Source organism: Spermophilus citellus (genome assembly GCF_964194105.1).
Source record: "Spermophilus citellus genome assembly, chromosome: 1".
NCBI classification, from domain to species: Eukaryota; Metazoa; Chordata; class Mammalia; order Rodentia; family Sciuridae; genus Spermophilus; species Spermophilus citellus.
Genome location: NC_138182.1, coordinates 12,254,631 through 12,269,061, shown reverse-complemented (window position 1 = coordinate 12,269,061; position 14,431 = coordinate 12,254,631). Strand labels below are relative to the sequence as shown.

Genomic DNA, 14,431 nt, shown 5'->3' with positions numbered 1-14,431 from the left:
TGCGGCTCGCCGTCGATTAGAGTCCGCGCGGTGAGCTTCGGCAACCCGCCCAGAAACGCCGAGCATGCGTGGAACGCGCCCCGAGCCCGTCCGGGAGGTTAGAGGTCGCGAAGAGGGCCCAGAGCCTGTGTTTTACAGAGGAATCCGGAGCCATCGCGGCTCCTGGGGCGTGGGACGGCGCTGGGCACGCAAGTGCCGCCGCCGAGTGCCGTACCCCGCGCCATCCCTCACCCGTTCCTAACAGCGCCGCAGCCGTCGGAAGAACCCGGACACCAGATCCCCGTCGGCGGCGCACGCACTTCCCTTCCGCGGCAGGAAGGGCGGGCGCCGGCGGAGCGGGTGCGCCCCACGGGACGCGCATGCGCCATTCGCCCGGAGGCCCTGGAGCGGCTCCGTCGCGCCGGATTCACCGCCCCGCCGGGAGTGCGCCTGCGCCGTCTCCGGGGCTCTCCACCTCCGCTTCCCCTCCCCCTGACCCCCGCGGGGGCTCCGGGCCCGGCGGGACCATGTTTACCAGCACCGGTTCCAGTGGGCTTTGTGAGTACCGGCCCCCGCCGTCCTGACTGCCGCCTACGCGCTACCTTGGGCACCTCCTTGAGGCCGGGGGCAGCGGGGATCCTTGGGTTTGCAGGAGGTTGGGGGGCCGGCCCTTCATCCCAGCGCCCCAACTTGGGTCGTTCCTGCCTCTGGGGTCCCCGGGCTTCGTCCCCACGTCAGCCAGGAGGGGCGAGTGGTCCCGGCGTCGCGCCGCCAGCTCGGCCCCCATCGTGAGCCCCAGGTGCGGTGCGCGGCAGCTCCAGCGGCTGCTGCAGGTGGGCCGGGCAGTTAGGGTCCGGCTGGGTGTCCCGTGTTCTCGTGGCCCGGCCTCAGGCCCTTGGCGGCTTGGTGCCAGGCTGAGAGTAGAGGCTGTCCGGGTGGAGGTGGTGCTGGAAGCCTGCCCCCATCACTGTCACCTTCCCCATTCATTTAGGGTCAGTGGGACCCTCACGTGCAGAATTCAACCTCTGTTTCAGGAGCCGACCCCTCAGTTTACTTAGGTACACTTCTTCCTCAGTCCTCCTGAGGAGTTTTTAGACAAACAAAAATACTTTAAAGTGGAGGGAAGTTAGGAAGTCTTCTGGCCAGAGAGTGTATACTTCGCTGTTGGGTGTGCTGAATTTTGTTGGAGTGTCAGCGGTGGTCAGCAGGCGGAGGTCAGAGAGGTGTGTGCAACAGCCTTGGAAACAACTTTTTCACACCGCATTGTTTTATTGCCTTTCGACAAAGTGGAGTGTGTCAACCGAACAGTGCGGAGATTAGACACTGATACACCAGCTCTGAACTGTTTGAACAGCTATAGTTTTGCAGTCGCTCATCACTGCTAGTATGTGTAGTTGATGTTGCCAGAACACAGAAAAGCCTGACATTTCCAAATAGTAAGTTCTGCTGTGAATATCATGAATCTTTTTCTGATGATACCTGTTTTTTTTAAACACTTTTTTAGTTGTAGATGGGCACAATGTCTTTGTTTTATTTATTTATTTTATGTGGTGTTGAGGATTGGACCTACTGCCTCATGCTTGCGAGGCAAGTGCTACCACTGAGCTACAACCCCAGCCTGAGGATACCTGTTTTAAGTCTTGAGAGTGAGTTATTGTCTCGACCACAGGCATCATTTTAAATCTTCCTCACTTCTTAACTTTTTATGTTTTGAAGTGAGTTTAACATTTATGATTTTCCTTGTTTTATAATTTGATTTATGGAGTCTTTCATCATTGGATCCAGAGTCCATTACAATAATTAGTTAATTAATCTTTCTCAAATTGCCCTTTGGATGAAGAACTTACAGTTGGTGATGAAGTTGACAGTTCAGGAAGGTAATGTGGTTTTCCTGGGATCGCACTACACTGGTAGATGTGAAATTAACTGTAAGATCCTTCAGTTTTAGTTGTTCAGCATTTTGAGCTATCCTTGCCAATCAAAAGACATATAAAAAATTAAAAAGGCAAGAGGGAAATCAATTATTAGTTGCTGAACCATATTAGCCATTAGATTACATGGACAAAGTGTGTCCAAATTAGATGCAGGGTGACTCTGGGGAAGGCAATTCTTTATTCCCTATGGAACAGGTAGGTGAATTCTAGGAAACAAACTGCTGCCTGGGGAGAGGCCTATTCCCAGGGTTCCTCCTCAGCTATCTTGTCCTGTGTCTAAAATAAGTGTCTCTGCAGTGTAGGAATGATAGGATGACCCTTCCTCTTCAGGCCATGGTTTTTTGTTTTTTTTTTTAAATATTTTTTTAATTGTAGTTGGACCCAGTACCTTTATTTTATTTATTTATTTTTATGTAGTGCTGAGGATCAAACCCAGCGCCTCACACAGGCTTAGTGGTAGAGTGCTTGCCATAACCCCAGCAGGCCATGTTTTATTTAACGAATAGTTTGGGCATTACTGTGGGCTGTGAATTGTGCTAGGTACCAGGAACACAGTGATGACTAAGTCTTGGTCCTTGTGTTCAGTGCTTACGATGGCGTTTAGGCCTTTTTTTTTTTTTTTTTTATTGGTTGTTCACAACATTACAAAGCTCTTGACATATCATATTTCATACATTAGATTGAAGTGGGTTATGAACCCCCAATTTTTCCCCAAATGCAGATTGCAGAATCACGTCGGTTACACATCCACAATTTTACATAATGCCCTATTAGTAATTGTTGTATTCTGCTACCTTTCCTATCCCCTACTATCCCCCGCGTTTAGGCCATTTTTCCAGGACAGTTAACCATGTGTTGACTATTTTTTCTAGTAAAGATCCCCCTGGGGGCAAAGTGATTTTCTTTAGATAAGAAATTATATGTCCAATTTGTAAGTCTTAGTTCTGTTTCTGACTATCCTAAAGAAGGCTAATCCATTGGTCTACCCCTGCACTCAGGAGAACAACAATTTTTTTAAGGAAGAAATCCCTACCACTTCTTGCACCTGAGTATTTCCCATTTTTTGTGTTACTTTCTCCCGTTCATTTACTCAGCAGGTGTCTGTTGAATACCCATATAGTTCATGAACAGGATAATGTGATTAAAAAAGGTAGAAACAGCATTACACAGGTTAACAAGTAATTAAAATGCTTTTACATAGTAATATGTTACGGCAAAAATGGAAGTTATGTGGAGTACAGCTTTAACATGTGTGGTCAGGGAAGATATCTGGGAAGGTGACATTTGAACTGAGAACCAAATAATGTGAAGAAGCTAGCCACATCAGAGTTTGTTGAGAAAAATTCCTTTTGAAGAAAGGGAACACCAAGCACAAAGAGCAAAGCAGGTGCAATAGGGTGCTTTCAGGTTACCAAAGAAAACTTCAACCAGGGCAGTAAATCATGGCAAGAGCGTTTGTGACCATGTCTTTGAAACTGTTGCTTTCTGACCCATCATGCAGTTATGCCTTGGTAAAAATGCATGCAGTGTTCATGACTCATATTAGATTCCTGCTCACAGAGTAATGCTGGCACTCAACTCTATGTTGAGTAACATATGTCATTTATTACATTTATTTCCATTGGTGTTTCCATTATTTATTCACTTCAAATATTCACTGTGCAATGATGCACTCAACCAACATTAATTTTAATTCCATGTTTTATGTATCCAGGTATAGTTCTCAGAGTTCAGTGTTGAGAGGAGGACAAAAAAAGAAAAGAACAGCTGTGCTCAGGGCAGTGCAGTGGTAGTGTAGTGGGTTTATTGCAATGGGTGGCTTGCTGGGGGGAGGCACAGTTGTCAGACTGCACAGTGCAGCTGATACAAATGTACATACATACAATTAAAAAATATTTATTTTTTATTATAGGTGGACACACAATATCTTTATTTCATTTTCATGTGGTGCTGGGGATCAAACCCAGTGCCTTACACGTGCTAGGTGAGCACTCTACCACTGAGCCATAACCCCAGCCCACATATATACATTTTTTTTTATTAGAGCATTAAAATTATGCATAGTAGTTGAGTTTATTTTGGCAAATTTGTACATGCTTAGAATTTAATTTCAGTTCTTTGTTCCTCTCTTTTCCATCCTCTACTGATTTTCCTTTCACTTATCTATTTATTTTTGATTGGTTCTTTCTACTTATACATAAAGTTGAAATTCCCTCTGGTATATTTATATATGCATGTAGCATGGTTTTTAAAAATTCATTCTGCATTTTCTTCCCCTTTCCATCCCTCCTATCTTTTTTTAAAATTATTTTTTGTAGTTGTAGATGGACAGAATGCCTTTATTTTGTTTATTTTTATGTGGTGCTGAGGGTAGAACCCAGTGCCTTACGCATAGTAGGCAAGTGCTCTGTCGCTGAGCTCCAGCTCCAGCCTGCATCCCTCCTTTCTTGATATCCTCCTTCTACTCTACTGATCTTCCCTATATCTTTATGATATCTGATCCTCCCTTCCATTTTTCCTTTTTTTGCTCTAGCTTCCACATACAAGAGAAAACATTTGACCCTTATTTTCTGAGACTGGCTTATTTCACTTAGCATGATTTTTTTTTTTTTTTTTCAGGGAGGAGTAAGACTTTGTCAGGCATAACAGTGGGGAGAGATTCTGTAGGGGATGGAGCAAGGCCTGGTAAAGAATTCTGGGGGTTGTTGATTATGGCTGTAGTGGGCAGCTTCTGTGGTGTGTGGTGAGTTTGCCAGAGGGCAATGGGACATGGAGACAGACCTGTAGACATTTTAACATTTGAGGAGGGAGAAGAGGCAGAGCTGGGGAAAAGACTGAGTCTTGGCCAAGGAGGTGGGAGAATGCCAAGGAGCAGAGAATTCCAGAGGAGTGGTTAATAGCCTTAAATGCTGCAGAGATTTCCAGAAAAGGACTTAAAAGTGACCTTTTTTGGAAAGAAAGAGGAAATCTAGGGCCTTTCCAGAATGGCTTATCCAGTAATTGGGAGAGAAGTGAGTGAGATTATGGTTGGCCAAGGAATGAGTAGAATAAAAAAAGGAGGCAGTAAGCTTGGGAATCACCTTTAAGAGTATCAGTCCTGAAGGACCTTGAAGGAGTTGCAGTGGTGGGAGCCTCAGTGAAGGGAAATTTGCTTTAAGTTGAGAGAAACTTTGGCTTGTTCATTATTGGGAAAGATTCAGTGGGGAGGATCTCTTGAAGATACCGGAATGAGTGATAGGACCACGTCCTGAGAAGCAGAAGAAGGTGATCACCATCACAGGCCCAAGGCAGGCATGTTGCTCATTGCTCTGGGAGGGAAGACAGGAAATTACTATTGATGATGGTGAAGTGATTCTAAATGCTACCTGTCTCAGCAGTAAAATAGCAACCAGGGTACTTTTCAGGATGTACACCTGCTGGGTCCCATCCCCAGGGTCACATCCAGAAGGGCTAATGTGGACATCAGATCTTCTTTCTTTTCTTTTCTTTTCTTTTCTTTTCTTTCTTTTCTTTCTTTCTTTCTTTTCTTTCTTTCTTTTCTTTCTTCCTTCCTTCCTTCCTTCCTTCCTTCCTTTCTTTCTTTCTTTCTTCTTTCTCTCCCTCCCTCCCTCCCTTCCTTCCTTCTTTTTTTTTTTTTTTTTAAGAAATTGATATTTTTAAAGGTTCCCTGGGAGATTCAAATGAGCAACCATTTAGATCAAAGCAAGAAGGTGGCCAGCAGGAAAGGCAGAGAGAACAGTTAGAGTCCAGTGGGGAGATGCCGAAGGCCCAATTAAGATATTAGCAGTGAGGGGCTGGGATTGTGGCTCAGTGTTAAGAGCGCTCACCTAGCATGTGTGAGGCATTGGGTTCAATCCTCAGCACCACATAAACATAAATTAAAGATATTGTATCTTCCTAAAATTAAAAAATAAATATTTTAAAAAAAGATACTAGCAGTGAGAATGGATGGGATAGAGGGAAGGATTTGAAGGGTGTTTGGGTAGGTAGGTGGTTTCAGTCAGGCTTATTGGATTATGGGGAGGAAGAGGAATTGAAGAAGACTCTGATTAATGGATTAGACAGCTGGGTAGATTATGCAGTTACCAACACAGAAGGAGGAGCTGTTTTGGGGGAAAGATGAGTTCAGTCTTGGACCCATGTAAGGTCAAAGTCTGCAAAGTTCAGTTGGAGGTACACAGGGGCCACTAGAGAGTAGGGTTTGGAGCTGGACTAAACATGGCGAGGTGGGAGTTAGGTGGTGAATGTGGGTAAGAGCTGCAGTGTTGGTGAGTGGACTCAGAGCTGAGGACAGAACTTCAGGCCCTTCCCTTGTGTAAGGGACAGGTAGAGACGAGGAGATGACAGGGTTGGCAGAGGGCTGGTTTCTTTGGAGAAACTGACTGCTTTTTCAGTCCAGTTGGACCTGCCCTCTTCACTGTAAATATGTGTCCCTTGGATTCTTCACCATCCCACTCCACTGTGATTGCCAGATATGGATTCCTCCTCATCTCCAGTTCATCAGCCTGTGTCTGGCATCTCTTCTGAATCCAGACTGTAACCCAGGGTTAATTTTCAAAGTTGTGGTCCAATCCAGACTCTCTGCCACCAGCCACCCTGGTGTACTTATTGAGCAAAACCCTAGTCCTGTGTTAATCTTGGTGTCTAAACTGAGCTGAGCTCTGAAGCACACTGAAGCTGAGCTCTGAAGCACTATTTCTTAGTTAACTAAGTTTCTTAGATTTGGCCATCCTTCTGCGTGTCCACTTCCTCTCTAACCTCAAGATTATTCCCAGTTGGTCTTTGTTGCACTGCACCCAGGGAGAGAATCAGGCTGTCACTGGGGTGCTCATACCTCCTGGGTCTTGCCTGCCTTGTTTCTCCCCACATGCAGCCTTGTTCCTTTCCTCCCATCTAAAGCAGGAAGTGGCCTTCTGACTGGGGTCTGCCTCCATCTGCACTTCCCTCTTCCTTGCCGGCCTGTTCTAGTGCCACTCGTTTCTTCTGCCATCCTCTCTGAGAGAGAGCTGGCTCATGCTTAGAGCTGATGACGCTTCTCCTGCGGGTACTCCAGTGGCTCTCTGAGGCTCCCTGAGTAAGGAGCCTCTTACTTGCTGCTCCCTTCTCCATGGTGTGCATCTTTGTCTTGGTGAGTCAAACTGTCCTTCGGATCTCTGATGGTGGAAAGGAGGACAAAAAGGGTTAATAAAGTAAAACTTCTGGGATTTTCCCTGGTAAATGCTCAGTCGGGTCTGAATGTTTTTAACTGGATCCTTCTCCTGAGTGTCTACATACAAAAGCATCACCCCTCCATTGATCTTACCTGCACCTTCCCAATCAGGGCTGCCCTCTTTACAGCTGTACTTCTTTTTTTTTTTTAGAGAGAGTGAGAGAGGAGAGAGAGAGAGAGAGAGAGAGAATTTTTAATATTTATTCTTTAGTTCTCGGCAGATACAACATCTTTGTTGGTATGTGGTGCTGAGGATCGAACCCGGGCTGCACGCATGCCGGGCGAGCACGCCACCGCTTGAGCCACATCCCCAGCCCACAGCTGTACTTCTTGAAAGATGATTTTCACTAATTCTGCTTGCCGCTCACCTTTCTTCACTCCTTAGTCCTCTGTAGCTGGCCTGCTGTTCTTTGATGCCACCTACTGTGTGGGGCTGTGTTTTTGGTTCACTGCAACACAAGCTGCCCTGGGGGAGGTGACCATTGTTATCCACCCCAGTGAATCAAATGGGTGCTTCTCAGTCCTCATCTTAAGGAAATGTTCTGTTGTGTTTGGCCTTGAACACTTGTTTCTGAAATTCTTCTTGAATCTCCATCCCCTTGTCTACTTCCTTGGTTCTCCTCTTATCTCCTGAGCACATCTAGTTAGGTTCTTTTATAATCTTTTTTTGGCACTAATGGGTCATTGGTTGCTTTAGGAGAGCAGTTTCAGAGTGTCTGTCAGGGCAAAACCTGCTGTCTTTAGGGGTAAGAAGTGAATCAGAGGTGGAGTAGATATAGATTGGAGGGATCCCTGTGTGTTTACACAGTCAGGTGAGTCTGAATGAGACACAGCTGGACTCAGCCCTTTGAAGACTCAGAAGTCTGCCAGTACCCAGGGTGTCCTGCTAACCAAAATTCTCACTGCACTCCACCATGCGGCCAGCGCAATGGTTTCATTAATGAGGTTCTTGGCATAAAAGTTAGCTAGCAGAGATCGAAATAAAACACACAGACTCAGTTACCTTATTTCTATTGCCAGGTCCGAGAGGGCTCCCCTTTCTGGTTCCCATGTCTAACCGCCCGGCAGGGCAGCAAGGATTACTCAGGGCTAGCAGGAGAGAGAGAGAGGGAGCACGCCAGGGAGTAGCCTTTTATTGGGGAACAAGAAATTCAGGGGAGAATTCCATCCAATGAAGGTTGAGGGGGGACCGCACTCCAAGGTCAGGGTCAGTGATTGGGCCCCCGGGGTCAGTGGTCAGTCACACCCCCACACGGATGGGTTCTCTCATCAGGAGAGGGCCGGGAAAGTTCCGACACAGCCAGAACGCCTCAGACCCAAACCGGGAGTCGCCCAGTCACTTGTGAGAATGGCTCCTCACACTGCACTGCAGGGAACCAGTGCAATTGGATCAGTTTAAAGTGGGAGATGCAGTGCTCAACTGAGCTGCAACTTTTTCCTGAGTAAACTGTTTACCTGATCCAAACTATTTGCTAGGGAGCCTTGTGTCAGATGCAGTTAGAGAGATTTGATGATCCTGAGGTCCACTGGTGTCAACCTGTGACATGGACATATCTCACTGAAGAGATGGGCAAGCCCTAAAGACTGGTGGGGGTGCTGGAGGTCTGCATCTCACCCACCTTCATTTCAGCTGAGAATCCTGCTCAGGAACCTGAATACTCTGTCTCCACATAATGGTGAAATGGACATCTATAGCACTTAGCATGGCTGCTCCTTTATTCACACTGGCAGGAAGGACCAAACCATGTTCTTACTGACATATTCTTAATTATGTGTTCATTGTGTTGAACACATAACTTGTGGAAGATAAGTAGCTCTGCATTTTGGTCTCACCATCTCTTTAAGTATTCCTTAGATAGGGAAGCGTTATGCCTGTGTGAGAAGGAGTCAGGCCTGTGGCTGCCCCCTCTGGCTTCAGTTCACTAGTCACCAGGTAGGCACTTATGGTCATGCCTGTGGGCCAGCCACTCTCCTGGGTTCTCAGGATTTAGTAGTAATTACAAGATCAGTCAAGTGGTGGTAGTCTTAGGTAACAGAAACCATAAAACAGGCTCATTTTAAAAATTAAGTTTCCAGTTCAGTAGAGTAATCAACACTTCAGCCTTCAAAGGTAAGATTTTTTTCTTCCAGCTTGGACTTGTTGGCAGCCTTATAAATTCCGCATTTTGGGGTGGGGCCTCCCTTTTGTAGGCAGCAGCCCTTGTATTTTGGTACCTCAGAGGAAACTCCCAATTTTATCATTTGTTTTAGTTGGGTTTCTGTTTTATGGGCCAGGAATCATTTTGCTGGTTCTTTTAAGGGTGACTCTAAGTCTATTCATTTCTGCTTAACCAGGCCTGGGCTTCCCAACCCTGTGTAACTTCTGCCTTTAGAGCCTGACTCTTGGGGGTAAGCTGTTCTCCACATAGCTGAAGATTTGGGGGACTTTGGGCATTTGGGGACTTCTGAAATGCCCAAGAAGTCTATTTATTCATACATTTAGCTAAGAAAGAAAGGTAGATATTAACTAGAGTGGGACAAGTTTAAGAAACGGTGCTTTTAAAAATTGTAAAAGTGAGATTAACTAGATTACAGAAAGTGTTAGCATTTCACTTAATTTTCTTCATCTTTACCTATACATTCATGTTCTCATTTTAAAATAACTAATAATAATGATTTTATTATTATAAAAAAAGTACATGTTCATCAAAGGAACTTCTGAAAAGTAGAAAAACAATGGGAAGAAATAAAATGACATTTATTGGAATTTGGGTGTTTTGTTTTTCCAGTGCAAAAATGAACAACTAAATAAGTAAAAATAAACTTAATTACACTCAAATATGACTGTGTAACTTGTTTATTTTACTAAACAGGATCTTCTAAAATGTAATACCTGTGTCTATTGTTTATATTTTGCTTTTCTCCTCCTTGTAAACACCCCCTGCTGGATGGCCTTCCAGAATTACGTGTTTCTCTTCTCCTTTCATTGCTACTGTAGTAATGAAGCTGAGAGCATCTTCATTTTCAGATATTCCTAGAAGTGAAAGGTTAAAGAAAGTGCATTGTCTCATAACTTTTGATGCATACTGCCAAAGTCCAACCCCAAAGGAGTTTCCATTCTGCTTGGAGCTGCAGAATGTAAAATGTCACCAGCAATTTAAGGGAGAAATATTGCTATACTCGTTACATTTAATCTTCGCAGCTGCCCTGTGGGGATAGGTATCTTTCCCTGCATCACCCCGTCCCCACACAGATGAGTACATAGAGGCTCAGAAAATAATTTGTCCAGGATCATGTAGCTAGTTTGTGGAAGAGCTGATTTGTCCCAGATTTGCCTGCCTCCAAAGCCTGTATACCCTTTCCACTGTGTCATGCCACATTAATAGTTAAGTCCCTGTAAGGGAAATGTCATTAATAAAGGGACATAAATTGAGTCCCTTTTACCTGTTAAGTCTGTAGCTTTTAGTTATGCAAGCGTAATAATTATTCAAAGTTATAATATTTGTCATTCACATCTAGGACAATGGAACAAAGTGAATTAGTGGAAGATGGCAATGGCAGGATAACTCGAAAACCTTAGGACAAATACCTGGGGAAAGAATCATCATTTAAACAAAGTGCTGCATATCTGTGTTTCTTGTCACTTTTCAATCAATAATTAGTAAGTGTTAACTATTAATTCTACGTACAGAACACTTAACTACATGCTGGGCACTGTTCTAAGCAGTTTACATGTATTCATTTCTTAGAACGTCGCTGCGAGTTAATATAGTATTCTCTGCAACATGCAGATGAGGAAGCTGAGGCACAGCCAGTCAGGTGTGCTTCCAGAGGTCACATGACGAGGAGCGAGACTAGATTTGGCCAGTCTGGCCCATATTCTGTGTTGCACACTATACTGCTTCTCAGTCTTCTCAGCATCTGCAGGTGTTGCTCTTGACTACTGAGATCTTCATATGCTGGCAGTGAAAACACCAGCTCTGAATCTGCGTGACAGCCCTGTCACCTTGCTTTCCATTCTGCTTGGAGTTGCGGCTGTTAACTCTGCTCTGCCCTTTCTGATGGTTTTCGGTCCTTGAGTCTCCCTCTTTCTTCCTGCGTCAGAACCAGTATCCAGCTTGCTTTCAGTAGGGATGTTTTTATCCTGATAGGATCTGCTTGTGGTAACTAACTTCTGTTTTTATTGTGTGTGTGTTCCTCTTTCTTTCCTTCTTTTATCAAGTTATGTCTTCCTTCTCCACCTTTTCCTCTCTGCTTGTGTCAGCATCAGTTTCAGTACTTAAAGTGGAACCTACCTTACATCAAGCAGATTTAAAAAAAAAAAAAATATATATATATATATATATATTTATTTATTTTTTAGTTGTAGTTGGACACAATACCTTTATTTCACTTATTTATTTTTATATGGTACTGAGGATCGAACCCAGGGTCTTGAACCTTCGAAGTGAGTGATCTACCACTGAGCCACATCTCCAGCCCACATTAAGCAAATTTTAAAATGTATTTCTGTAGAATTTTAGTGAGTGCAACTTGACAAATAATTTACCTCCAGCGTTTTTTAAATAAACTTTGTGAAACATTGATACTTGTTGAGGGGTATCTGGAATTTTTACCCCCACTTAAATTATTAATATAAATGAGAACTAAAATTTAATCCTCATTTAAATCATGCTTCTTTTCCTTAGATGTTTATCCTAAGACCTTGTAAGTTATATTGCCATTGTTCTAGGCCATTTTCTAGTCATATGTCAGTTTGGTCCCTTGAATGTATGATGACACAGTGGAAAGAGTAGACTTATATTTGGAAAGGGTTCTGTGGCCAACTAGGTCAGGAGTGTTGTTGACTGAATAATGATTGACAGTGCACACTAACCTTTGAACGCCCTTTAACCATGCAACAAAAGAAAGTTGTTTTAACTTTATTAACTCAGTAAGTTTCTGAAACTTACTGGGAATGAAAAATAAAATATAAGGAAGAAACATAAATTTCAGTTTGTACTGTCCAGACTTGATCTTTGTTTATATATTGCTGTTGTGCAAATTTTCACTTTGTGTGTGTTTATGTAAACATTTTTAAAAAGCAAAATTAGGGCTAATTTTGTTTTCTGCTTTTTTCATTTAACCTTCTTAAATGCATTTATCCATGTCATTAACAATCTTCAAAATAAACTTTTAAAATTTTGTGTAATTACAAAACCGAATCATGCTTGCTTAAAAAAATACAGAAATTATACAAATAGGGGCTGGGGTTGTGGCTCAGTTGTAGAGCACTTGCCTAGCATGCATGAGGCACTGGGTTCGATTCTCAGCACCACATACAAATAAAATAAAATAGTTGTTCATCAACAACTAAAAAATATAAAAAAAAAGAAATTATACAAATATATAACAGAAAAGACCAGTCTCACATAGTTACTGTTCCATGTGGATGACCAGCATTGATAGCTTAGTTCTTATTCTCCTAATCTTTGCCATGCGTGGGTTTGCTTTCTTCTCTCAGACACACAGAGATACACACACACATATATGTATGTATAACTTATGTATATTTGGTTTTATATAGAAATGGCATTTGAATGTACATTTTATGTTCTCCCAACATTGTCTTTGAGCATAAAATGTACAAAAAATCATTTGTTATTGATTATATTGTTTTATCAGACTAAAATGTTTCCCCCCGCCCCAGTATTTCCCCATTGAGAAATCATGTTAAGTTGAATATGTCTATAAGTAGGTTATGATAACATCTTTGATTTGGTCCCAAGGAAATAATCACTAATGTGGAGTTATAGGTCACAGCATTGTGAAGCTCTTGATCTGTATTGCCAAATCCTTCCAAAAGGCTGTTTGGTTTTATGCTTTGACCAGTCTAGGAGCATGTGTTTCTCACCAAACTTTTATAACAATGAGCATAATGATTTTTAATAATTTTTGTCAATAGGTTATTTTATTTGTATGTGGTGCTGAGAATCTTTTTATAAAAAATATTTTTAGTTGTAGATAGACATAATACCTTTATTTTGCCTATTTGGTTTTTTTTTTTTTTTAGGTGGTGCTGGGGATTGCTTTTAACTTTTTTTTTTTTTTTTTTTTTTTGGTACTGTGGATTGAATTCAGGGGCACTTGATCACTGAACCATATCCCCATCCCTTTTTGTATTTTATTTAGAGACAGGGTCTCACTGAGTTGCTTGGCACTTTGCTTTTGCTGAGGCTGGCTTTGAACTCTCGATCCTCCTGCCTCAGCTTCCTGAGCTGCTGGGATTATAGGTATGCATCACTACACTTGGCCTGTTTCATTTTTATTAGCCATTCATCTTTCAGTTTTGGTTTGTACCACTTGTTTTAGCTACCTTTATAAAAAAATTGTAAACAATGGACAACCTCCCCACGTTTGATTTACCAATTTTTGGCATACTCAGTAGACTCTGCTATGAAAATGAGAAATTAACCTAGGAAACAAGTATACCTCTTCTACTCTGCATCCTTATTTCCGTGTTACACACATGCTGTGTGTGTTTATCATCTGTTCTGTAATGATAAGCCTTTCATACTTTGTTTATGGGTTGATTTTTATATGGCAAAACCAATAGCTCTGCTGGCATTACTATGATTGTATATTTACTGTGGAATCAAGGCTTGAGATTGGATTTACAGAAGGAAATAAAGTCCTTGCTTAGGAAACTTGTGCTGCTTCAGGGAGTCTGAATGTCCTTTGAAGTGTCTTCATTACTTTTAAGTTCACACTCAGCTACTGCTGTTTCTTAAATCCTGCATCATTTTTGTCCTGGCACCGTTGTTTTTTTTTTTTTTTCCTTGTTATCCTCTTGGAGTAAACTTTTTTCATATAAGGACACAGGTGCTGAACTTGCTGAGTCCCTTCTTGGCCATTCTTGTACAGTACTGAATGAATGGATTCTTTCTTAAGTACCTAATGTGGGTCTCCTTGTTTAAGGGTAGATGTTTTGTTTTTCTTTTTAATCCTGAGGGAGGCCCATACCTTAAGCGGCAGGGCTGACTGCAGACCTTTTTCAGTATGCAGGAATAGGTGGTTTCCATAGAGCGAAGAGGTAGGGTGCATAGGTGGCTAGTAGACACTGTGAGGACCCCTGCAGTTGTCAAAATTAGGTTGGCTTGGCTCTTTTTGTGAATTTATTTCCTGAGTAAAGCTGTCCTTACCCCATCCGCCATTCCCTGTCACCTCATTCTCTGATCTCTTGTGGAAGATTGAAGTTACCTCAAGTTCTCTTCTACTTGGCTTCTAACCCTGTCCTCAAGGACATTGCTCCCTTCTTTTGCAGATAATTTGTAGGATTTTATCCAGCCCC

The 14,431-nt window shown here is 42.8% G+C and overlaps 1 protein-coding gene across 2 annotated transcripts in view; it reads left to right on the top strand.

Moving 5' to 3' along the window:
• The first annotated feature begins 337 nt into the window (after positions 1–337).
• Positions 338–14,431, top strand: part of UBAC2 (UBA domain containing 2) — a 159,494-nt gene continuing 145,400 nt past the window's right edge. The window contains exon 1 of one of the 2 annotated variants that reach the window (XM_081281050.1): positions 338–537. In XM_081281050.1, coding sequence (XP_081137176.1) covers positions 360–537 — 178 coding nt within the window. In that variant the 5' untranslated portion in view covers positions 338–359. The remainder of the gene's footprint in view (positions 538–14,431) is intronic. The other variant, XM_081281049.1, reaches the window with a different exon arrangement.